General features: G+C 34.9%; 1 protein-coding gene and 2 pseudogenes across 3 annotated transcripts in view; 2 read left to right on the forward strand and 1 right to left on the reverse strand.

Annotated features, from left to right (window-relative positions):
- TAOK1 (TAO kinase 1) overlaps positions 1 to 27,560 on the forward strand; it is a 151,166-nt gene that overhangs the window by 91,640 nt on the left and 31,966 nt on the right. For 2 of the 3 annotated variants that reach the window (XM_040641074.1, XM_040641073.1), the window contains 7 exons: positions 1,314 to 1,427; positions 4,323 to 4,414; positions 12,143 to 12,236; positions 14,304 to 14,385; positions 17,752 to 17,919; positions 19,736 to 19,939; positions 21,630 to 21,764. In XM_040641074.1, coding sequence (XP_040497008.1) covers positions 1,314 to 1,427; positions 4,323 to 4,414; positions 12,143 to 12,236; positions 14,304 to 14,385; positions 17,752 to 17,919; positions 19,736 to 19,939; positions 21,630 to 21,764 — 889 coding nt within the window. Of the gene's footprint in view, positions 1 to 1,313; positions 1,428 to 4,322; positions 4,415 to 12,142; positions 12,237 to 14,303; positions 14,386 to 17,751; positions 17,920 to 19,735; positions 19,940 to 21,629; positions 21,765 to 27,560 lie in introns of those variants that run through there. The other variant, XM_040641075.1, reaches the window with a different exon arrangement.
- LOC121105131 lies at positions 14,178 to 14,268 on the reverse strand (annotated as a pseudogene).
- Positions 16,242 to 16,619, forward strand: LOC103667206 (annotated as a pseudogene).

Genomic DNA, 27,560 nt, shown 5'->3' on the forward strand with positions numbered 1-27,560 from the left:
AGACATTAGGGATTATGTAGTCTTACTTTTTTCATTTTACAGATCAAGTGATGCCCCAGTTTGTGACTAATTTTTCTGAAGTTTACAAAGCCAGATTAGACTAGAAACAAACTTAGGTCTTTTGTCTTTCTGGTAACTGATGATGCCAGATTTGTCCATTGATCCCATGACATGGACTTAACACTCTCTTAATACTCTTTTGAGTATGAATCCTTGATGATCCTTAATAATGGATAGTAATCTTAAGGTTGAACTATTTTATAATGCATTTTTAGCATTGATGTAGGTTTTGACTATTTTAAAAGGAAAGTAGCATTTTTTTAATCATATATGTGGACCAGACAATACATATTCAACTATATAGTAGAGTCATTGTGAGCTAAATGGCTTACCATTTTTTTTGAGATGAGGATAGTAAGATCCAAGAGAAAGCTACATGCTAACAAATAAGTGAATGGAAGAGTTGGAATTAGAACCTAAGGTCTTACCAACCTCAAAATATCTCTCCTCATTTAAAAAGCAAATGGAAGGAAAAAGCTTTATTTAATATTATATCCATTACAGTACTCTAGTTAGAATTGACAAGTGCTTGGAAATTTGGTTGGGTTTTTTTTTGTTTGTTTGTTTGGTTGGCTTTTTTTTTTTTTTTAGTTTTGTTTTGTTTTTTGGAAAGGTTAAATGTATATTATGGTGCCAGTTGGACATACAGTCGTATTATATAAATACCCATAATCTTATTTTGCATGGATAATATGTTTGCTGATTTTAAAAAGTAAGCTTGGAAGTAAATTTGGATCATTAGATACTACATTATCCATGTGTTTCAGTTTTCGTTTCACGTTTAGTTAGGAGAACTATGCTAAGGTTTGGAAATGATAAGAATAACCTTTAAAAAAAAAACAAATTTGGGGTATGAGATCTTTCTTTTTTAACTTTAAGTGGTATACTCAGAAATCTTAAAATTATGAAGGAATAGTCAGCTAATTAAATTCTATTTTAAAAACTATTATTTGTATCAATAAACAGGAACCTCAAATATAGACTATGCTCTAATTACTTGGTTTTCTGTCTTTTGTCTTTACTGCTATTTTGTCTTCTCTTTTAGAGAAGAAAATTATCATTGTATATTTATATCACTTCTGAATTTTTACTTTTGGATCTTAATTCTCATTCTCCTCATTGAGAAATTATCCTAGGACTTAATTATTTTGATTTCTCCTTCCCTATTTTAAAATTTTTTATTTGATTTGTATCATTTTCAACACAATCTAATGACAAAAAGAGAAATAATTTTCTGTGTTCCTTAAACCCAGAGATATCAAAGCAGGAAATATCCTTCTGACAGAACCAGGCCAGGTGAAACTTGCTGACTTTGGATCAGCTTCCATGGCATCTCCTGCCAATTCTTTTGTGGGAACGCCATATTGGTAAGAATAATCCTATTTGCTGTTGATCCTCATGATTGAAATAGGAAATGTGTGATTATACTTTCTCAGATGTCTTTTTCCTGGTAATATAATGCTATTTTGAACATTTTAACTTTTAAGCGTAGTTAGTTTCAAATATAGATTAGGAGTGTTGCCCTTACATCTCCTATTTTTTCATTGTCCCCTTGACATTTTCTTCTGTATTATAACCTGCATCATATTTTGGGTGTGAGAGTAAAAAAATTCAGTGAAAATCCAAGGAAGGAGAAAATAGAAATGCTAAGTGGAAATTTGTGTGTTTTCCTTAGGTTTATATTTACTATATATCAGTATCTTCAGACTGAGAGTACCTGAAGACTGATAGCTGATTTGGAGTTTTTTGGTTTGATTTTTTATTATGGAGAATTTCAAATAAACATAAAAGTAGACAAAAGTATAGTGAAGCCTCACATAATAGTCACCCAGCCCAATAACAATATCCCATGGGCACTCCTGCTGTATGTACTCATTTTTCTCCTCCCCGCCCCTGCCATTATTGTGAAGCAGATTCTAGGCATCCTCTGTTTTATCCATAAATAATGCAGTATTAATGTCAGCAAGTTTGAAGGGAATAATTGTCCAGCTCTTCAACTTCCATGTGTTCTTCCATATGATGAGAGTGGTGTCTTAGGTCCACTGCATCTTCTTTCCCACGTGCCTTTCAAATCTCCCTCTCCTGCTTGATAAAAAATAGGATTCCTTACCCATCCTGAATATTACAATGATGCATTGGTCTAGGATGTAAAAGTCTCAAAGCAACACCAGAAGAACAATTTGAGAATACACAGTGACCATCAGAAATATTGAAGAGTCAGGACACAAACTCTTGGCAAGGCCTTGTGCCTTTTCAGTCACCTCCCTTCCCTTCCTTTTACTCCTTGCTTTTTCTCTCTCCTCAGTTGTTTCCCCCCTTCTTTTTTTCTAGTGTAAAATTCATAACTGAGATGGTTGTCATGGGGACACATTAACATGTTATTTGCATTGAAAATGAAGTCAGACTTTTTTGACAGAAAATGATTCTGATTTGACTGACTGATATGACAGTGAAGACTGGCTTTGCTAATTGGGTTATACAGCAATGTGTTCTTTTTTAGTAAATCAAATGAGCTGACTGTGCAGCTCTGTGTTTTAAATATCTTTAAATCACATATATAGTATACATATATATATACACACATATATGCTATACATTATATCCTTTACAGCTATTAAGTTTATAAAATTTAGGTAACTCAGAAATGTACAAGGGGATAAATAATTTTCATTAGAGGCAAACAAATTTAAAAACTTGAAGAATTTCTGCTCTTCCACTGCTCTAGATGACCAGAAATTTCTTATGTATGTAGAACCGTACTCTAGTTAGACTCCCTTTCCCTTCTGTTAAAAGGATTCTGTGAACAAGTATTTCTTAATGGTTCTCCTATTTATAAATTAATGATGAAAATTAGATATTTAAAATGTCCTGAAAAGTTCTGCAATAAAAAATAAAATTACTGTTTAACTCTGCCTAAATTAGTAATTTCCCAAACTTAACTTCAACATCTTAAAGAACCTTGGGGGGCACCTGGGTGGCTTCGTTGGTTAAGTGTCCAACTTTTTTTATTTCGGCTCAGGTATTGAGCCCCACGTCAGGCTCCACGCCTAGCATGGAGCCTTCTTAAGATTCTCTCTGTCCTTCTCCCTCTGCCCCTCCCTCCTCCCCCCCCCTATTAAAAAAAAAATCTTAGAACCACTCTGGTATTGACAATTGAAAATTTACTTTGTTTACATATTGATTAATTTGTATATAGTTTATTTGGAATGTAGGAGCTAGGTACATAATTTAGATGTCTTTATACTTATGCTTACACACACACACTCTCACACTCACACACACTGGGGTATATGGTGATAATCCTACGTAAGCATCAGCAACTGTTCTAAGTGTCTGTGCTTAAAAACAAATACAAGTGAAGTATACATTAAAGTACCATCAAAAATGTTAGACTGTAATTGAAGACATGAATTAATGTTCCATTTTATAACCAAGACACCTGTAAGGTTAATAATTGTGTAATTGTCTTTGTTGTGAGCTGCTCTAGCCACTTTTATCATGGAACACTGTTACTGTTTAAAAGGTAGAGTGACAAAGTATGGTTATTCAGCATTGGTTATTGTGGCAGATATTTTCTCAAATAAATGGAGTGAGCTTGTCACTTCAAGGAAAACAATTGACAGTATTCAGTGCCAATGATAAAAATTCCATCTTTCAAGCGTAATTCAGACTTTCATAGTAGGATCCTGAGACCAAAATATTTAAGAATCACTAGCCTAAGGGGGAGTGCCTGGGTGCTTCAGTCAGTTAAGTGTCCGACTTTTGATTTCAGTTCAGCTCATGATCTCAGGGTCCTGAGATTGAGCCCCAAGTTGGGCTCCGTGCTGGGCCTGGAGCCTGCTTAGGATTCTCTCTCTCTCCCCCTCTGCTCCTTCCCTACTCTCTCTCTTTCTCTTCAACAACAACAACAACAACAAAAACTATAAAAAAATAACAAAAAACCTCCACTGAGTTAAAAAAAAAAAAAAAAGAATCATTAGCCTAAGGGTTATACAATATTAGACTATGCAGCCCTGCTCTGGGGCATCCTTTTTTTAGGATGCTGTTACATGATCATGACAGATGGTGAGAATGAGTCTCACAGTATATATGCAATGGTAAATATTTACCTGATGACTTGTAGTGCATTTATTTCTCATTATAAAAATTCTTATCTAGACATGATGTCTAGAATTCACGCAGGTGTTCTCTCTATAGATGGTCATTACATTTTTAAAGAATAGTATACATTTCTTTTACTTAAATGACATTTTATGTTTTAGGATGGCCCCAGAAGTAATTTTAGCCATGGATGAAGGACAGTATGATGGCAAAGTAGATGTATGGTCTCTTGGAATAACATGTATTGAACTAGGTAAGCATTGTTCTTTATTATACAATGTAGTGAGTTGTGATCAGTGTTTTACCTCATTTTCTGTACCAAATCACAGCTTTTTGTTTTTATGTCAGTTACTAAAGGGAGCAATAAATCACTTTGGTTATCTTATAATTTTTATATATATAAGGTGAGGTATATTATATTTGCTGTGTTAAATTAGCTCTAAAATAATTTTCCACTGTGGTATTAATTAAGTTTGAGGTATTTATGTCTAATATTTAATGGCTATTTGTTCAACATCTAAAATATGTCTGTGATTACTAGACTTACCATCTGTAGAAAGTCTTTACGGCATTGATGAATTACTTACCTCTACCTAGGATACTTATTACTTTGAATTAGGTCTGAGAATTAGATGTCAGGCTGCATGCCATATTGTTAACAATTTGATTTTATGCACACATTTTATTCTGTTGCCCATAAAGGGAACTATGCTTAAGTCATTGGACCATCATAACTTTACTAACATTCCCAGTTGTGAGCCAGGTAGGTAATTGAATTGTCACTATAATTGAAGATGATGTCCATCTTCTTGCTCTTGATTCTCCAAGCTTACCCCCTCCAGTCCTATATCCTTTCTTTTTTTTCTTCTTATAAAAATATTCCAGGAGTACCTGGCTGCCTCAGTTGGTAGAGCATGCAACTCTTGATCCAGGGGTTGTAGGTTTGAGCCCCATGATGGGTGTAGAGATTACTTACAAATAAAATCTTAAAAAGAAAAAAAAAGAATATTCCTTTAAACTTTATTTAAAAGTGGGAAATATTGGGAATATTTAATTGAACCATTCTAGAAGTGACCACAGATCGAAAATAACACATTAAAAATAGAATCCATGTGAGGGGCACCTGGGTGGCTCAGTTGGTTGAGCGTCCCACTCTTGATTTTGGCTCAGGTCGTGATCTCAAGGCTGTGGGTTCGAGCCCTACCTCGGGCTCCAAGCTCAGTGTGGAGTCTGCTTGTCCTTCTCCCTCTGCTCCTCCTCCTGCTTGCGCAGGCACACGCTCTCTCTCAAATAAATAAATAAAATCTTTAAAATAAAAGTAAAATCCATGTTGTAATTTGGTTAAATGATTTTCAAATTGAGTTTATCAGTTTTGTAAAATAAGTAGGTAGGGAAATTGAGGTAAAATAAAATCAAAAGCTTATTATATAGTGGATGAAAATTATTATTTCCATTATAAACCAATTTCTTGCTATCTTACAGTCTAATATTTTTCCAAAGTTATATATTCTTTAGATATTTTTGCTTTTATTTTAATTCCTACATTAACCATTCCTTTCAACCTCTATATTATTTTATTTGTTTTATTTTAAAGTGTGACAGCATCAGCAAACAGATTTGGAGATTACCATAATGTCATTCTCTTCTGGTCACTTGGTCTTCCTTTGAGATTTGCAGAATGTTTTTTCCATCTGAAAGTGTTTTAACCTCAGTTCTTTTAACCTCAGTTCTTCCTGCAGGTAGATCCTAATTAATTTCTTAAGAAACCTGGGTATAAATGTAGAGAAGCTGGTTAGTATACTCTGCCCATGGGGTATTTTTACATACTTGTGCTGGTTGATACATACATATGCCTCTTGGTGATAGTGAAATTGCTTTAATGGTGGTGTTAGATATTATTGATATATGTTAATATTTATTTGATTAGAAAGTATTCATTGACCAGTTGTACTGCCCAGAAAGAAATCTGTCTAAACTCCAGTTTCTGTGAAATGGCTTATTCTTCCAGACTTTCTAGCTTCTTTTTTTTTTTTTTTTTTTTTTTTTTTTTTTTTTTTAAGATTTACTTATTTAAGAGAGAGAGAGCATGAGAGGGAGGGGCAGAGGGTGAGGCTGAGCATGGAGCCTGACTTGGGGATCAATTTCATGACCCTGAAAGCACAACCTGAGCCAAAACCAAGACTCAGAGGCTTAACCAACTACACCCAGGCACCCCTCTAGCTTCTTTTTATTATAGCTAATAAAATAGAATTCCTTCACAATGAGAGTCTTTACACTTAAAATAAAGCAATATCAGAAGATGAAACTGCCTTTAGATAATTTTAAATGAGTAAGACATTTAAAGAGATTTTTTGAGTTTTAGGCATACTTTTGGCATCTTGAGCTTTTATAATCTTATTTTATAATCACTTTTTAAAATTTTACTTACAAGTATTTTAAATTATGAAGTGCTAACTTAGGAACCACATTTTAAGCCTGCTTCTGGTTCCAGAGAAAAGGTCTACAGTAGCACAGGCCAATAAAATTTTCTGCAGTGAAAGAAGTGTTCTGTATCTGCATGGCTTTTGAGCACTTGAAATGTGGCTGTTGCAATTGAGTAAGTGAATATTGAATTTTGTACCATTTAAATAAATTTACATTTAAATAGTCACATGTGGCTAATGGCCACCCTGCTAGACAGTACAGCTCAAGAGGCATGATTTTCAATGCAAATTAGATCTTTGCAGTCTTCAGAAATAATATCTTTTATATGCTTTTCAACTTTAAAATAGTTAAGGATAAGTAAAATCTTTAAATAAATTAATTAAATAGTTAAGGATAATGAGTTAAAGCAAACTGTTCTTTTTAGTGCAGGTAGGAGAACAAATGTAAGTCAATTATACTGACCCTGGTCTTGATAAATATAGTTACTAATAAATACTTTCATACTTCATTATCATAAAGATTGAAGTAACTTGGTTATTTATGTCTTGTGACCAAGAAATCTTAAAGTACAGGATTTTTCATAGGTGAGTTTATATCTTTGTTTACAATTAATCCTATGAAAAAGTTCCCTAGTTTGTTGTTTTTCAGGCTTTGTGCCTAATTGTACAATTGTGTCTATAAAAGTAAAATTTACTTTTTTTTTTTTAAAGATTTTATTTATTTATTTGGCAGAGAGCAAGAGAACCCAAGCAGGGGGAACTGCAGAGGGAGAGGGAGAAGCAGGCTCCCCACCAAGCAGGGAGCCTAATGCGGGACTCCATCCCAGGACCCTGGGATCATGACCTGAGCCGAAGGCAGATGCCTGAGCCACCCAGGCGCCCTTCCATTTTTTTTCTGATTATAAAGTGTATGTCGAGGACATAAAATTTCAGAAAGTGAAAGCAGCAAAAAGAAAATAAATCAAAATAACAATAACTACAGTGATTTGTTAACAGATATGCAAGATAAAAAAATGTTAGTTGTGGCATTAGAAACATAAAACATGGAGTTTGGAGAGTAAAAATGTAGAACTTCAGAATGTATTCATACTTAAGTTGTTACCAACTTAAAATACACTACCAAAATATAAGTTGTTTTATGTAAGCCTCATGGTAACTACAAAGCAAAAACCTATAGTAGATATAAGATCAAAAGAAAGGAATCTAAGCATACTAATACAAAAAAATCATCAAATCATAAAAGAAAAGATTAAGAGAAGAGGAAGGGAACAGAGGAATTACAAACAATCAGAAAACAATGAACAAAATGACAGTAAGTACATACCTATCAATATTAATTATAAATGGACTAAATTCTCCAAACATAGGGTGGCTGAACAGGACCCATCTATGTAATGCCTACAACAGACTCATTTCAGATGATAAGGACACAAACAGACTAAAGATATTCCATGTAAATGTAAACCAAAAGAAGGTGCAGTAGCTATATTTACATCAGACAAAATAGACTTTAAAATAAAGACTGTACGGACGCCTGGCTGGCTCAGTTGGTAGGTCATGAGTTCAAGCCCCTTTGAGCTGGGCGTGGAGCCTCCTAAAAATTAAAAAAGTAAAGGGGCACCTGGGTGGCACAGTTGGTTAAGCCTCTGACTCTTGGTTTTAGCTCAGGTTGTGATCTCAGGATTGTGAGATCGAGCCCCACATCGGGCTCCATGTTCACCCCAGAGTCTGCTTAAGTGTCTCTCTCCCTCTCCTTCTGCTCCCCTCCTCCCCCCACCGTGTGCTCATGCACAGTCTCTCTCAAATATATAAATAAATCTTTTTTAAAAAGATTTAAAAAAATAAAACAATGACTGTGGTGAGAGACAAAGAAGGGCATTACATAATGGTGTAGAGGTGAATCCAGCAAGAAGAGACAACATTTGTAAATATTTATGCACCCAACACAGGAGCACCTAAATATGTAAACCAGTTTTGACACACCTAAAGGGAGAAATAAACAGCAATACAATAATAGTAGAGGACTGTAATACCCCACTTTTATCAATGGGTAGATCATCCAGACAAAAAAATCAATGTGGAAACATTGGCCTTAACATGTTGAAGCAGATGGACTTAACAGACATACATATACAGAACATTTCATCCAAAAGCGGCACAATACATATTTTTTTTCAAGTACACATGGAGCATTCTCCAAGATAGATCATATGTTAGACCACAAAGTAAGTCTTAATAAAGATTAGAATCATATTAACCTTCTTTTCCGACAAAATGGTATTAAGCTTAAAACCAATTATAAGAATAAAAACCAGAAACTCCACGAATATATGGGGATTAAACAACATGCTACTGAACAACCAATGGGTCAAAGAAATCAAAAGAGAAATAAAGATGTCTGAGATAAATGAAAATGGAAATACAGCATACTGAAATGTATGGGAGGCAGCAAAAGTGGTTCTAAGAGGGCAGTTCATAGGATAAATGCTTACATTGAGAAACAAAGATCTCAAATAACCTAACTTTACACTTCAAGGAACTAGAAAAAGAACAAACTAAGCCTAAAGTTAATAAAAGGAAGGAAATAACAAAGATCAGAGCATAAATAAATGAGACTAAAAAGCCAATAGAAAAGATCAATGAAACTAAGAGCTGGTTTTTGAAAAGATAAACAAAACAGACAAACCTTTGTCTAGATTTACATGAAAAGAAGAGGACTCAAATTCAGAAATGAAAGAGGAGATGTTACAACTGATACCACAGAAATACAAATTACCGCAAGAGACTACTATGAATAATTAGACGCCAACAAATTGGACAACCATAGAAGAAATGGATAAATTCCTAGAAACTTACAACCTACCAAGACTGGATCATGAAGAAATAGAAAATCTAACCAGACTGATTACTAGTAAGGAGATCAAATTAGTAATCAAAAACATTCCAACAAACAGAAGTTCAGAACCAGGTTGTTTCTCTGGTGAGTTCTAACATATCAAGAAGAATTAATACTAATTCTCAAGCTCTTCCAAAAAAATAGAAGTGGGAACACTTCCAAACTCATTTTATGAGGCCAGCATTACCCTGATACCAAAAGGTCTCTTTTTAAAAAGAAAAGGACACTGAAAGAAAAGAAAATTACAGGCCAATATCCTTGATCAACATTGATCCAGAAAACCCTCAACAAAATATTAGCAAACTGAATTCAACAATACAGTCGACCCTTGAACAACATGGGGGTTAGGGGCAATGACCCCCTCATATGCCATGGAGGTGGCTCAGCATGGGGTGTCAGAGTCCAAGTAGGGTAAAGAAGTGACAATAGGGGAAACTTCCTATCCTATAGGGTCAGAGTCTAAGGAGAACATCTATATTTGGGGTGGCCTGATACAGTGTTTGTCCCTGATCAAAAAGAAAAGAGCTTCCCTTATGAAGACTGATGAGGAGGGCCACACTGCAGAGAAGTGACCCAGTTTAGGTTGGGTTTTAGAAACTGAGTGGATGGGGCGCCTGGGTAGCTCAGTTGTTAGGCGTCTGCCTTCGGCTCAGGGCGTGATCCCAGCGTTGCGGGATCGAGTCCCACATTGGGCTCCTCGGCTGGGAGCCTGCTTCTTCCTCTCCCACTCCCCCTGCTGTGTTCCCTCTCTCGCTGGCTGTCTCTCTGTCACATAAATAAATAAAATCTTTAAAAAAAAAAAAAAAAAGAAACTGAGTGGATAAAGAAATGTTCACACTGTATGGGGTTGGAATGGGGTTTCAAAACTTGTGCAAGGAAAAACAACAATAACGAACTTATTTATTATAAATAAATAGAGAGGAAAATGAAAGTTTTATGAAAAAAACAGGATGTTTACATAGATTCAAAGTACCCTCTCAAAAAATACTTATTAATTACAAAGGAAACAAACTTACCATGAAGACTGACAGACAGCTTTAATTGGTCCAGTGTGAACACCATCAATAATGGAAGCATTCAAAATCATGCATCATCTCACAGAATACAGTGAGAAAACTAGAACACTTCTGTGATGCTCCTGCCCAAGATGTATAACCCAAATGTAATCATAGGACAAACCCAAATTGAGGGACATTCAGGAGTCTTGCATACTTCAGAATTGTCAAGGTTATGAACTTTAGCGGTTACCTTAAGAGACTAGAAAAAGAGGAGCAAAGTGCAGTTGACTGGCTCAGTCGGTAGGGCACGTGGCTTCAGATCTTGGGGTTGTGAGTTCAAGCCCCACATCAGGCATGGAGTCTACTTAAGAAAAAGAAAGGAAAGGAAAAGAAAAAAGAGGAGTAAATTCAACCCAAAATAAGTAGAACAAAGAGAATTTGAAAAAATCAAAGCAGGTGGGGTGCCTGGTGGCTCAGTCAGTTAAGCGTCTGCCTTCTGCTCAGGTCATGATCCCAGGGTCCTGGGGTTAAGCCCCGTGTTTGGCTGCTTGCTCATGCTCTTTCTGTCTCTCAAATAAAGAAGTAAAAATTAAAATCAAAGCAGGAATCAAATAAAAAACAGAACAATAGAGAAAACCAGTGAAACAAAAAACTGGTTTTCTGAGGTGCGTCTGGGTGGCTCAGTCGTTAAGCTCGGGACTCTTGATTTCGGCTCAGGTCATGATCTCAGAGTCATGAGATCAAGCCCGGCGCTGGCTCCATACTCAGCGGGTAGTCTGCTTGAGATTCTCTCTCTCCCAACCCTTCTGCCCCTCCTCCCCTCCCCTATGCTCGTGAGCTCCCTCCCTCTCTCTCACTAAAATAAATAAGTAAATCTTTAAGAAAAACTTGTTCTCTGAGAAAATAAAGTTGATAAACCTCTAGCCAGATTGATCAGGAAAAAAAGAAGACACAAGTGACCAGTATCAGGAATGGGAAGTGACATCACTACACATTTTACAAGTATTAAGAGGATTATAGGGAAATATTATGAACAATTTTATGTTAATTTAGTAATTTAGATAAGATGCACACTTTCTTTGATGCAAATGATCAAGGCTTGCTGTTGCTACAAAGGACATCATTGGAACATTTGATTGAAGTTTGAATGGGAGTTGAGGATTAGATGATAGTTATGTATCAGTATTAATGGCCTGATTTAATTATGGTTCTTTAGTGGAAGGTTCTTATTTATAGGAAATATACACTAAAGTATTTGGGGATGGTAGGGCATTAGGCCAGCAACTTAGTGTAAATTGACTCACTTGAAAAAGATCCTAGCTCTACATGTAATTTTTTTTGCTAAGTTTGAGACTTTACGAAAAGAAAAAACATTGAAATTTTTTTAAATTTAATGTAATTAATTTAATTTTTTTGAGAGAGAGGGGGCGAGGGGCGGAGGGAGAGGGAGCAAAAAAAGTCTTTAGCAGCCTCCACACCAAGCGCAGAGCCCAACTGAGACTCAGTCTCCCGACCCTGAGATCATGACTTGAGCTGAAATCAAGAATTGGGCGCTTAACTGACTGAGCCACCCAGGTGCCCGCCCCCCCAATTTTTTGATCAGTGTTTGCATGCCCTTATATAACAGGCACATATTTTAACAGGAAAGTTTCTTTCTTTTACAGCGGAAAGGAAGCCTCCTTTATTTAATATGAATGCAATGAGTGCCTTATATCACATAGCCCAAAATGAATCCCCTACACTACAGTCTAATGAATGGTGAGTATTGCTGAGATATATATTACTCAACATTGTATAAATTAGATACTTTTTTATAATGTTATGAAAATGATTTTATTTCAATTAGGTGAAGTGTATTACCTGAAGAGATACTAAATTGGTTTATCTTACCCTTACATCATGTTTATCTTCTGTTAACATCTGCTTTTCATAACATATATGTAATTCAGTTCAGAAATAAAGGATAGATGATGCCACATGGAAGCAAAAAGTATTGCTTTTTACAGAAATTTATATTTTATTTTTCTTTGAACTTTAGAAACACATATAGCCCTGATTATATAATAAATAATAGATATAATAGATATAATAGCATAATTTAAAATTAATATTATATAACTAAAATACATAGATTGCTACAACCTATAGTGATATTTTATTGGGGAATGGTTTATAATTTATCAAGTATAAAACATAGGTAAAATGATTTATAAGAATTATCAGGTAATTCATAACTTTGGGATTGTTCTAATTGTTATTATGATATTTATATTCAGAATACTCTGTTACTCCATCTCCTGGTACTTCCTTGATTTGATAAAATTAAATTCATTTATGTAAAGAAGTTAATGGAGAACAGATCGACAGTTTTAGAAAAGTAGGATTTTTATCAGTGATAGAAAATTTTGGTATATGTATCTAAATGTATTCAAGAGTGTCTAACATTTGAAAAATTCTAGGGGGATATCAAGCATGCTAAATAAGTATTTTTAAATTGACAAGTAGATGCATAAATTAGTGAAACTTGATTTTTTTAAAGATTACATATTTAAGGTGCATTCATAGATCTTTGCTACCTGTTTAGAGATACATAGAAGGAACCTTTTGGCACAGAGTTTAGCGTTATGGTACATATCAATAGTACATATATTAAATACAGACTGTCTTTACACTATCTGATATTTGGGGATTCAAAAAAGAATTCTTGCCTACGTGGAACTTAAAATCTTACGTGAATATGAAAGACAAACACTGATAGAGTAAATATTACTACCTTCCTCACTGAACTCTCATCAATAACACTGTGTAAAATAATATGTTGCAGATTTCTAATGTTTTAAAAGGTATCCTAATTGATTTTGTGGGCTTAATGGAAGATTTATCCATTTGCTTAGAAATACATAGGTACAAAACTGCTCCCTCCAAAGCAAATAGATTGATGTTCTAAAAATGCTGCATAGAAGATGACCCAAGGGGCAGACAGGAAAGAGAGATGGCTTAAAGAAGAGAAAAAAAATTGAATGTTATCTTAAATTTGAATGCAAAGAAGAAAAAATTGGCTTCCTTAATTTTGCCTAAATATAGAACAAGTTACACTATTTAAATATGTGGGAGTGGGATTTTTTTAAAGTTTTTAATTTAAATTCCAGTTAGGTAGTGTACTATTCGTTTCAGGTGTACAATATAGTGATTCGGCACTTTCGTACATCACCCCATGCTCATCATGACAAGTGCACTCCTTAGTCCCCATCTCCTATTTCCACCATCCCCCCACCCACCTCCCTTCTGGTAACCATCAGTTTATTCTCTATAGCTAAGGGTCTGTTTCTTGGTTTACCTCTCTCTTTCTCTCTCTCTCTCTCTCTTTTTTTTTTTTTTTTTTTTACCTTTGCTTGTTTGTTTCTTGAATTGTGGGAGTGGGATTTTTAAATAGTCCAAATTTATTTTTGGAAAATGGTACAGATTCATTGGTTGCTTTAGATGGCTTTTCATAGACGTATATAAAATCTGTAGTATATTGTATTTGCTTTATTTATTATTCCTTTTCTACTCCCCCTCCCACCAATAGGTGCATGCCTTGATTTATGGATTTTTTAAATTAAGTTTTTATTTAAATTCCAGTTAGTTAATATACAGTGTAATATTGGTTTCAGGTATAGAATTTAGTGATTCAACACTTACATACAACACCCTGTGCTCAAAAATGTACACTTCATCAATTTCCATGTCATCCTTGCCCAGGATGCTAATCTTCTCTGTATTTTTTATGAATGTGTTTTAAAAGGAAATAGCAATATGTTCACTTGATACTTTCCTTTACAATAGGTCTGATTATTTTCGCAACTTTGTAGATTCTTGCCTCCAGAAAATCCCTCAAGATCGCCCTACATCAGAGGAACTTTTAAAGGTCAGTTTTACTAAGTCTGTTTTCTACCCCTAAGAAATTATTTTAAAAGATGTATTTTATTCTTCTTTGATTTTGAATCAATATTAAATATGCTCTATTAATTTTTACCAAAATACTAATTTTATATACTGTTCTCTTTTGGAACTTTTCTTAGGTACAAAGTTTTTTCATTTGTGTTTTCAGAATTAATTAAGTGCTTTACCATGTCTGAATAGAATATATAAATATACCAAATAGTACCAATTGGCTGTTTATATGTGTAAGAATGTATTCCTGAGTTATAACTCCACATTTTAATTCATGTGAAACAATGTCATATTTTAAAGTTAGTAAAACATAGTTTAACTTTGGATTTACTTTTTATATCTGCCATATTTTATATATTCATCTGTCCTATATTAAAATAATATGAAAAAGAAATGTATATCTACATAAATATTGTGGGAGAAAAGAGCTTTCAAAAAAATCTTAAATATGGATATCATGTTTCTGTTTCCTTTTTAGAAATGTATTTTTCTAACTTGGCAATGAAAATATTTTAAGAATCATGTAAATTCTGTTCGGTTTTCAGTGGGTTTGGTAGCTTAATTTAAATACGTGATTGGTTCTAAAAAATTTATTATTTCATTTGGAGTTTGACCATCTTATTAATAGCAATAATAATATTGTTGAATGTAATATGGTTCTTAAAACATCTAGATAACACAATAGTAAGTAGGATTTGACTCTTTCTCCTTGTGTCCCTCAGGAACATTGTTGATTTTTCACTATAAGATTTAAGCAGACTATTTTTACATGAATGTTTTAGAACTTCAGAGAGGTTCAGTTTATTTTCACCAACACACATCAGTTAAAGACACAAAGAAATTGAAAAGATCTTATGTGTGTGTGTGTGTGTCTGTATATATATAGAGAGAGAGAATTATTTGCCACCACGGTATATATAAGAACAGTAGAGTTTCAGTAATGCTTGTGGGATTCTAGGCAGTAAGCTCACTCATAGTCTCAGAAATGAAAGCCTGAATAAATAGGTACTCACAATAGCTGCAATAGGTACTCACCTAGCTTAGTATAGCTAGGAATTATGTTAGTGATAAATAAGCAAGATCTGTATGTAGAAAACTATCAAACTTAGAAATTTAAGATTTATTATTTTTGGATAAGAAGATTGAGTATCGTAGATAGTGATACATACCAAGCTAAGGCTCAGGAAAAAGAAAAAAATCTGACTGGCTTCTTACACTTGCCTTATATAAGCAAAAGAAGTTGTTTTGGTAATAACCCAACCCACCAGGGCCAGATATTTGGTGATGAGATCCCAAGTCTGCATATAGTATTCATTTTCCTGATTTATAGCAGGAAATTGAAAATGATAGGAAGTATCTATCAAGTACTTCTTTCTCTTTGGCCTAATTATATTTCTGTTGCAGTTTATCATGGAAAGAGTTAATAGAAAAAATTTTCAATGTATGAAGCTATCTCAGAATTAAAAATTGGGGGAGCTTGGGTGGCTCAGTCGTTAAGTGTCTGCCTTCAGCTCAGGTCTTGATCCCAGTGTCCTGGGATCGAGCCCTGCATCAGGCTCCCTGCTCAGCAGGAAGTCAGCTTCTCACTCTTACTTTTTTTTCAAATAAATAAAATCTTAAAAAAAAATTAAAAATTGGAAATAACTGTCTAGAATTAGGGTAATGGTTAAATGATTTTAGCATAAACATTTGATGAAATAATCAATAGGCAATATGTTTATGAACTTGAAGTAACAAAACGACAATGAAAGTAGAATAAAATATCGTATAGTTAAAATTCTTTAGAGAAGCTTTTTCCTCTTCGGGGGATGACATCCATAGGCATTCAGAATGGTCCAGCATTTGACATACTGTTGAATATCAGGCAATACAGTGTCTAACAAAACTAGGCTGTCCTGAACCCCTGGTAATAGAGTCATTTACCTTTATACCAAGAAAGCTGGAAAAGCACCCAAATCCGCATGTGTTGTGCACCCAGGCCAACTTTGAGGAGTTCATGTTATGACATCTGCAGTTCTTACTAGATTGTCTAAAACAAAAACACGTCAGTAGAGCCTGTGGTGGTTCCATGTGTACTGAGTGTGTTCACGACTGGATCAAGTGTGCTTTCCCTATTGAGGAGCAGGAAATTGTTGTGAAAGTGTTGAAGGTACAAGCACAGCGTCGGAAAGCTAAATAAAGAGGTGCCTGGGTGGCTCGGTTGGTTAAGAATCTGGCTCTTTTTTTTTTTTTTTAAAGATTTTATTTATTTATTTGACACAGATAGAGACAGCCAGTGAGAGAGGGAACACAAGCAGGGGGAGTGGGAGAGGAAGAAGCAGGGTCCTAGCGGAGGAGCCTGACGTGGGGCTCGATCCCAGAACTCCGGGATCACGCCCTGAGCCGAAGGCAGACGCTTAACGACTGCGCCACCCAGGCGCCCCAAGAATCTGGCTCTTGATCTCACCTCAGTGTTCGATTTCTGGGTCATGAGTTCAAGCCTTGTACTTAAAAAAAAAAGGCTAAATTAAAAAATGAAGCTTTTTTTGAGTAATTAAAAAATCACAAGGCAAAAGAAAAAATTCTTTAGAGAGAAATACATTTGAACTACAAAGGTAAAAGTATTATAAGAATTCAGGTACATTTTATAGAACTCAAGGCAAAAGGTGTCTTTCTGCAATCTATATGCTAACTATGTACCTACAAAACAAGATTTATACATAGAAAATTTCTATAAAGAAATAAATCAATATAACAGGGATAATTCTAATGGTGTAATTGTTTCTGTTTTTCTGTGTTAGTAAGCTTATTAAATGTTAGTAGCAAAAATCACTAATATAATAGCTTTTAAATAACTGCTAGTGTTTTATGGAGTACTGTTCATGCAACATCTAAAGGAACTCATAATATCCAAGTTTATGTTACATAATTCACCATAAATACATTCCTGTTGAAACCTAATATAACTCAGAAGTGAACATACCTTTTCTACGAAATCCGTTCTAAGAATTTGTAAACTTTTATTTAGCCCTTATTTAGGGCTCTAATTGGACTTAATTCTTAGTGTTTAATTAGACTATTTGATTATTTCAGCATTGCATTTTCAGTTGGCCAACAAAAGTATCATGTTTCCATAAGATGTACAGGGGTAGTTATGTATGCCCAGAGTGTATATATGTAGATGACAGTTTTGTAAATACAAAAAGTCAAAAGTGTAATAGAATTAGATAGCTATAGGTTATATGTGTTATCTATCGTGATTACTTAAGACAGTAACTACAGTCTGAGAAAGGAGTACATTCGTACTAATTGAAAAAATATACAGGTTTCAACTTGACTTTTACCTTCTGTTCTTATCCAGCACATGTTTGTTCTTCGTGAGCGCCCTGAAACAGTGTTAATAGATCTCATTCAAAGGACAAAGGATGCAGTAAGAGAGCTGGACAATCTGCAGTATCGAAAGATGAAGAAACTCCTTTTCCAGGAGGCACATAATGGACCAGCAGTAGAAGCACAGGAAGAAGAGGAGGTAATAACTTAGAAACGACTCAGATATTGAGCTCTGTTTCTTTATTGGCTTCTTCCCTTATGCACCTTGTCTTGCCATGAATGTTTTATGTTAGTGCTTCCCAGATTGTGTTTTCTTAACACTGGTCCTGTAAGATCGCAGGTGGGAAAAATGGTTTTGCATTCTTTAAACCCAGCCCCTTTGTGGTGCTCATTGATATAGTAAAGCTCTGCAAAGTATTTTATTAAAGAACCCTATTCAACTTTAATCCAGTCCCCATCAAATTTTTTGGATACTGACCCCTCTTTTGCCTTATTGTCTGATTCCATGGGACATGCTTTTGGAAGTATTTTAAATTACAGACTATGGAAGTTGACAGTACTCATTCAGAAGTCTTTAGAATTACCAAGCATTGTGCTCTAAGGGTACTTGATTCTTTTCAGTTCTGTATGATTTCATTCCATCTGCACAGTTCTAAAATACTCATTTTACAGATGAGTAAAGCAAAGCGCAGAGTAGTTAACTCATCATAGGTTAATATGGGTTCAGATTCATGTATCTCACTCTCAAGGCTAGGTTCTTTCCATGTTGCCATATTGCCTTTTAGAGAGTATGGAAATATAAATTTGTAGTAGAAATGTTACAGAACTTCCTCACAAGAAAATATATATATAGAACTTATTTGTGGAGCTATCTGCACTTAGTGCAGAGTCGGCTTGGGATTCGCTCTCCCTCTGCCTTCCCCTACCCCCACCCCATGTTCTCTCTCTGTTTAAAGTAAATAAATCTTAAAAAAAAAAAAGTTATTTTGAGCTTTTTTTGATATATAAAATATTTCAGGAAAACAAAATTTAAAAAATTCTAATGTAGTTAAATCTATAACAGCATCTCTTTCTTTTAGGCTAGGGATGTAAGAAAAGTCCATTCATATATATAGATATATATATATATGTGTGTATATATATATGTGTGTGTGTGTGTGTGTATATATATATATGTCTGTATGAAATTCTCCATATCTTATAGAATCTTGGTATGGTAAGACTACTAAAATGTTGGTGCCCAGACACCATGGCTTGCCTGGTTACTTCATAAAAACATTTTTATGAATGTGATTAAATGTACAGCTAATATATATTTTTTAATTTACAAAAAATAGATGGGAATTAATGTTAAATTGATGAAAGAAGTATAGGCTAGACAATATATTCTGAGGAAGGAAAATATACTTAAAAGTCTTCCTTAAAAAATAATGACTAAAGGGCGCCTCGTGGCTCAGTTAAGCCTCAGACTCTTGATTTTGGCTGAGGTCATGAGATTAAGACCCTGCCTCGAGCCCTCGTGTGGAACCTGCTTGAGATTCCCTCTCTCTTGTTCTGCCTCTTCCACCCCACTTGGGTGCACACGCCAGCACTCTCTCTGTAAAAACAACAACTACTAAAAGTGGTTATTTATAGGATTAAAAAAAGGTTGAGGTTTTAACCATGGGAATTATTGAGAAATGACCAGAATCTCTCTATATACCCCATGAGATGTGTGGTAGAAATGGATTTCAAAAACTGTCAAACAATTTAGAGAAAATTCTACACTTTGGAAATACCCGTAACTGATTAACTGAATTTTTTATATGGTTGGGCTTTTTGTTATTTACTTGTTGATTATTTTTGTTTGCTTTTCAGTTGGTAGACTTCCTGGTTTTGGCAAATACGGGAAATTTCTCATGGTAGACCTCTAAGTTTCTTTCTAAAGACTGTGTGCTAAGCAGTGTGATAGGTGATTATAATTAGCAATGTCAAAAGAGATACAGATATTTGAATCTATTGCTCTTTTCCCTTAGGAACAAGATCATGGTGTTGGCCGGACAGGAACAGTGAATAGCGTTGGAAGTAATCAGTCTATTCCCAGCATGTCCATCAGTGCCAGTAGCCAAAGTAGTAGTGTCAACAGTCTTCCAGATGCCTCAGATGACAAGAGTGAGCTAGATATGATGGAGGGAGACCACACAGTGATGTCTAATAGTTCTGTCATCCATTTAAAACCTGTGAGTATCTGGATTACAGTGAAAAAAAATTTCAACTTTGGTAAATAATTTTTTTCAACTTATTAGTTAAATTAGGAGATTGTCTTGGATGTTTCAGAAGTTTGGAACATATTTAGGTAATTTATTTTAAAATGGCAATAGGCTTATTTTCCCAGTGTAATGTCTGTATTTGGGAAACTAATGTTTTAAGAATACAAAAAGAATATTTTTAAAATCTTAGAAGAAAGAAATACAGAAACACTTTGTAATATATAATTTGAAGTTAGTTTCATGAAAAATAAAGTATTTAAAAATAGCAAGTATACACATGAAAGTCATGATAATGGTTCTTTTAAGAGAAAGGGTTAGGATGGGTAATGATCACAAGTGACTTGCACTCTCTGTAATGTTTATATCTTTAAAATAAAACTGAGTGTAATTTGCCAATAATTGTAAATTCTGGGTTTAGAAAATAAGGGTTTTGCTACATTATTCTTTACATTTCTGAGTGCAGACTTTTTGATTTTATTGAAAACATTTTGAAAGTTAGGTAACGTTTTTTAGCAACCAATAGGAATACTTCCTTTTTAACTTCACAGCTTGTAATATTGCCCAAAAACTTACTAGGCACAAGAGCTAAAAGGTAGAACTAACCCAAGTATTCTTCAACAGATGAATAGATAAATAAACTATGGTATATACATACAAGGGAATATTATTCAGCCATGAAAAAATGAAATTCTGGTACATGCTATAACATGAGTGAATCTTGAGATATTATGCTAAAAAAGAAAGAAATGTTATGCTAAGTGATATTAAGCCAGATGCAAAAGGACAAATATTGCATATTTCCACTTATATGAAATATCTAAAATAGGCAATTTATAGAGATGCAAAATCGATTAGTGGTTACCAGGGACTGAGTAGAGGATAAAACGGAGAATTTTTGTTAGCAGATACAATTTCTGTTTTGGCGATGGAAAAGTTTTGGAAATGGTGGTGGTTGTACAACATTGGGAATATAATTAATGCCACAGAATTGTACATTTAAAAATAGTTGAAGTGGCAAATTTTATATTATATATGTTTTACTACACTCACACACACAAAAAGTGTTTAAGAATGATTTAGTTGTGTAGTAGTGTTCTTCCGGGTAAACTCATATTTAATTTTTATATACTTAGGGAATAGATCAGCAGTAAAAAAGATTATTCTCATAATTAGTTGTTTGCTACTTAATTGACTTCCTCTTCAGTTAATAAACTAAGGCATATATAAGGAAAGACATCAATTCTTACAATTTTTCCAGTTATTTTTTGATTACTTATTTGGACGAATGGCAGAAGTATTATAAAGATATTTTTAAGATATATTATTGCTTTGAAAACCCAAGAGCCTTAGAGTAACTAATTTTTTTACTGCTGTTTAAAATTATTAAAGCTTTTCCGTTTTCTATTATAATACATTGTGTATTTAGTACTTTGCCTGATACATTGCCTAATCCTAAATTTGTGTTCTGTTTCATACACTGAGGGAATAATGTTTCCTGATTCTAATTATGTTGAAAATAAAGTGTCAGCATTCACAACTTTTGTTCTTTTTAAAATTATGTCTTTAAGTTAAATTGGTTAAATTATCTTTAAGTTTTCTGGGAAGTTCAAATGAACTGTATTTGTTCACCTGAAATAGTATTGTTTCTTTCTTTGCCTAGGAGGAAGAAAATTACAGAGAAGAAGGAGATCCTAGAACAAGAGCATCAGATCCACAGTCTCCACCACAAGTGTCTCGTCATAAATCACACTATCGTAATCGAGAACACTTTGCTACTATACGGACGGCATCACTGGTATGTTCTTCCCCTGAATTAGAATACGTTTTTCGGGGTGCCTGCGTGGCTCAGTCATTAAGCATCTGCCTTCGGCTCAGGGCATGATCCCAGCATTCTGGGATCGAGCCCCACATCAGGCTCCTCGGCTGGGAGCCTGCTTCTTCCTCTCCCACTCCCCCTGCCTGTGTTCCCTCTCTCGCTGGCTGTCTCTCTTTGCCAAATAAATAAATAAAATCTTTAAAAAAAAAAAAAAAAGAAAAGAAATACGTTTTTCATATTGGACTGTGGCACCTGTACTAAAGTATAACTGTATCTTACTTTTTTTTATTTGGGGTTCATTTTGCAAAACACTCATTCAACATTTAAGTGCCTCTTATGAGAATGATATACAGAATATTCTGAGAGATGTTAAACTAGTAATGTCTTCAAGATATACACAAATAACTAATATGTTAGAATATATTAAGTGCTTAAGAGGGCTAGAAGGTACTAAATAGGAATTCAGATTACTTTTGATTTGGGGCATAAAAGAAATATTTATAAAACAAATTGTTTAGGGATGTCTGGATGGCTCAGTCAGTTAATCATCCCACTCTTGGTTTTGGCTCAGGTCATGATCTCAGGGTTGTGAGATCAAGCCTCAAGTGGGGCTCTGCAGTCATCGTGGAGTCTGCCTGAGATTCTTTCCCCTTCCCTCTCCCTCCCTCTGCTCATGCTCATGTTCTCTCTTTCTCTCTCAAATAAATAAAATCTTTTAAAAAATAATAAAAAATAAAACAAATTGAGCTTTTTCAATAGTTTGTTGGTTTTTGGCACAGAGAGGAAGAAAAATGTTATTTCTACATAAGAATTAACAGTAAGGAAATACTGAAGCTAACCAAAATGAGGGGAAATGTTTGGGAAATAGCGAGTAATTCAATTTGATGTATTCAAAATGTAGTTCTTTTGATTTCCCAAAAAACAATAAAAATGGATTATAGGGGGTGCCTGACTAGCTCAGTCGGTAGAACATGTGACCCTCTATCGTAGGGTTGTGAGTTTGAGCCCCAATTGGGTATAGAGATTACTTCAGAAAAAATGGATTATGTGTCCATTATAAGGATGTTGTTTTAGCAGGCTACATATTACCCTGATCAGTCAAAAAAGTAGGACCAACACGTGATAAAGGATACTAGGGATAAAAAGAAATTACGATATCATAGGAAAAGTAGGCTGATAGAAAATATGACAGGAAGTATAAAAGATATATCTGAGGAAAAAAGTTATCTGAGTTATCAGCTGCATAAGCATATTTTATAAATCCCATGCAATGGCCCATGAATCTAATATGATTGGGGGTCAAGAATGCCATCCCCCATCCTGAGGAATCAGGTCATTNNNNTATTCTGCAACATGCAGATAACTTTTTGAACAAAGCAAGTGGCAAAGATTGTTTAATGGTTTTTTTTCATGATTGTTTTAATAAATGCCTAGAGAGGTATTACCTAGAGAGAGGCCAACTCACGTGACTTTGTGACTTGGCATATATTAAATGTTTCCCAAACAAGTTCTGTCCCAGTTTCTGGCTCCTTCAAATAAATTAAGGGCACACTTTTTTTTTTTAATTGAAGTATAATTGACATACAATGTTTTATTAGTTTCAGGTATACAACATAGTGATTTGACAATTCTGTGCATTATCAGTGCTCCCACAATAAAGGTAGTCACCATGTGTCACCATACAACATTGACTATATTCCTATGCTGTACTTTTCATCTCCATAATTTATTTCATAACTCCATCACCTATTTCATCCATCCTGCCACCCACCAGTTTGTTTTTTGTGTATTTTAAGAGTATGTTGATTTTTGTTTGTTTTGTTCATTTGTTTTCTGGATTCCATATGTAAGTGAAATCATATGGTATTTGTCTTTCTCTGTCTGACTTATTTCACTTAGCATAATACCCTCCAAGTTTATCTATGTTGTTGCAGATGCCAAGATCTCCTTTTTTATGGCTAATATTCCGTTGTGTGTATATATATACCACATGTGCTTTATCCATTCATTTATTGGTGGACCCTTGGGTTGCTTCCATCTCTTGACTATTGTAAATAATACTTCAGTGAACATAGGGGCGCATATATCTTTTCAAAGTAGTGTTTTCTATTTCTTTTTTCTCTTTCTCACTCCCTTCCTTCCTCCCTCCCTCCCTTCTTTCCTTCCTTCCTTCCTTTTTTTTTTTTTTTTTTTTTCCTTAGAGATGGAGTGAGGGGAGTGGCAGAGGGAGAGGGGGAGAAAGAATCTTAAGCAGGCTCCTCCACCCAGCACAGAGCCTGATGCAGGGCTTGATCTCACAACCCTGAGATCATGACCTGAGCCAAAATCAAGAGTGGGACACTTACCCAACGGAGCCATTTCGGTGCCCCAGTGTTTTCTGTTTCTTTGGGTAAACACCCAGCAGTGGAATTAATAGATCATATAGTGTTTGTATTTTTAATGTTTTGAAGAACCTCCATACTATTTCCCACAGTGGTTGCACCAGTTTGCATTCTTACCAACAGTACACAGGGGTTCCTTTCTCTTAAGGACACTTCTTAAATTATGGATTTAGAAAGCTTAAGATCCATATTCTTAAACCTAGTAATTCTGTTTATTTCAAATAAAACATTCAGAGTGTGTGTAGATTTATGTACAAGATAACCATAGCTGTATTATTCAATATAACTACCATGTACCATAACTCATTCTTTTGCCTTGGGTTGTTTTCATACAATAAATGGATATTAGATATTCAGTTTGAAGACTTTTTACAATGGTTCATGCCTAAGTTAACCATCACCTAAAAAAACAAGATACATAAAATTTCTGGTCATCGCAATAAGTTCCCTTCATACCCCTCCTTAGTCAGTTTTCCACTCACATGAACACCATTTTCTGTCTTTTCACTATTATTAGTTTAAACTGTTTGGGTTTCATATAAAGAGAATCACAGAATGTACTCTTTTGTATATAGCTTATTTTGCTCAACTTAATGTTTTTGAGATTCATCCGTGTTGTGTTCATTAAAGTTCTTTTTTTTTTTTTTAAGATTTTATGTATTTATTAGAGACTGAGAGAGAGGGAGCAGGAGCTGGGGGAGGAGTGAGGGAGAGAGAGAAGCAGACTACCCACTGAGCAGGGAGCCCGATATGGGGCTTGATCCTGGCCTGAGCCTAAGCCATACACTTAACCAACTAAGCCCCCAGGCACCCCAAAAGTTCATTCTTTTTTATAACTATAAGTAATTTTCCATTGTGTGAATATGTAATTTTTTTACCCATTCTTTATTGATGAACATTTGGTTTGATTACCCTTTGGGCCATTCCATGTAAGATTGCTATAAACTTTCTTATGAAAGTCTTCATGTGAACATGATATTTTAATTTCTTTTGGGTAAATACTTAAGGTAAAATAACTGAGTTGTAGGGTATGTGTATGTTTAACTTCGTAAGAATTTATCAGTTTTCCAAAATGGATGTACCATTTCATATGCCCATTAGCAATGTATAGGTTCTGATTGGTTCACATTCTCTCCAACATTTGGTGTTGTTAAGTTTTTTTTTATTTTAGCCACTCTAGTGGTATGAGATGGAATCTCTTAGTATTTTTGCATTTCCCTGTGACTAAAGAGGTAATCATTATAAGCCCCTTTTCACATGCTTATTGTCTATTCTTGTATCTTCTTTAGTGAAGTGTTTCTTCAAGTCTTTTGCCTTCTTCCCTTTTTTTTTTTTTAGGATTTTATTTATTAGAGAGAGAGAGAGCACGAGCTAGGGGGAGGACTGGGTGGGGGTGGGTGGAGAAGCAGACAGCCTGCTGAGGAGGGAGCCTGATGCGGGACTCTATCCCAGGGCCCTGGGATCAAGACCTGAGCTGAAGGCAGGCGCCCAACTGACTGAGCCACCCAGGCACCCCATCTTTTGCCTTATTTCTTATTCAGATGTTCATCTTTTTAATATTGATTTGTAGGTATTCTTTATAAAGTTTGGTTATAGTATTATATCTCATATATATCTTGCAAATATTTTTTCTTCATCTGTAATTTACCTGTTCTTTTTCCTGCTTGATGAAAAATTAAAATTTTTTAGTTTTAAAATCGAATTATAACAATCCAATTTAAAAAATGGATGGGGGGTGTGCCTGGGTGGTGCAGTTGGTAAGGCAACCAACTCTTGGTTTCAGCTCAAGTTGTGATCTCAGGGTGGTGAGATTGAGCCCTGCCTTGTGCTCCCTACTCAGCGGGATTCTTCCTCTCCCTCTGCCCCTCCCTCCTGCATGCTCGCTTGCTCACTGTCTCTCTCTCTCTCTCTCTCTCTGTGTCTTCCTCTCTCTCTCTCAAAATAAATAAAGCTTTTTTAAAAATGCATAAAGTGGGGGGTTCCTTGGTGGTTCAGTCAGTTAAGTGTCGACTCTTGATTTCAGCTCAGGTCATGATCTCAGGGTTGTGATGTGAGATCAAGCCCGGTGTCAGGCTCGGACTGGGTGTGAGTCCGGCTTAAGATTCTCTCACTGCCCCTCCCCCCCTTAAAAATATGGATAAAGGTCTTGAATAGACATTTCTCCAGAACAGATATACAAATGACCAACAAGCACATGAAAAGATGCTCAATATCATTAGTTATTAGGGAAATGTAAATCAAAACCACAATGAGGAACCACCTCATCCCACTAGGATGGCTTTTAAAAAAAAAGAAAAATAATAATTGTTGGAGAACATGCAGAGAAATTAGAACTCCTGTATGTTTCTGGTAATATGTATGTAATAATATTGTAATTGTGTATATGTTATATGATTGTAATATGATTCAGCTTCTGTGGGAAACAGTTGACAGTTCCTTAGAAAGTTAAACATAGAATTATCATATGAATCAGCAGTTCTGTTCCTATATATATACCCAAAGAATCAAAAACTAGTACTCAAACAAGTACATTTACACACATGTTCATAACAGCACTATTCACAGTAGCCATATCCATCAGCAGATGAATTGATAAATTATGGTATATGCATACAATGGAATATTATTCAGCTGTAAAAAAGAATGAAGTACTGATACATGCTACAACATGGACGAACTGTGAAAACAGGCTAAATTAAGGAAGCCAGGCATAAAAGGTCACGTACTATATAACTGTGTGAAATATCCAAAATAGATGTGAATCCATAGAAATGGAAAATAAATTGGTGGTTACCAGGAGAGAATGGGGAACAGCATTTCTTCTGGGATGATAAAAGTTTTGTAATTAGATAAAGGTGGTAGTTGTATAACATTGTGAATATACTAAATGCTATTGAGTTGTTCACTCTGAAATGATTAATTTGGGATGCCTGCGTGGCTCAGTTGATTAACCATCTGGCTCTTGGTTTCAGCTCAGGTCATGATCCCAGGGTCCTGGGATCCAGCCCCATGTCGGGCTCTGCACTTAGCAGGGAGTCTGCTTGAGGATTCTCTGCTTCTCCCTCTGCCCCTCCCCACACTCACTAACACACTCATGCACTGTCTCTCTAAAATAAATAAATCAATCTTTTAAAAAAATTATTAATTTTAAGGGTGCCTGGCTGGCTCAGTTGGAAGAGCATGTGACTCAATCTTCAGGTTGTGAGTGAATTTCACCTCAATTTAAAAATCCAGTTTATACATTTTTTTCTTCCAAATTTTTATTTAGATTCTAGTTAGTTAACATATAGTGTGATACTGATATCAGGAGTAGAATTTAGTGATTCATCACTTACATATAACACCCAGTGCTCATCATAACAAGTGCCCTTCTTAATCTCCATCATCCACTTAG

Source organism: Ursus maritimus, unplaced genomic scaffold (assembly GCF_017311325.1).
Source record: "Ursus maritimus isolate PB19 unplaced genomic scaffold, ASM1731132v1 scaffold_24, whole genome shotgun sequence".
NCBI lineage: Eukaryota > Metazoa > Chordata > Mammalia > Carnivora > Ursidae > Ursus > Ursus maritimus.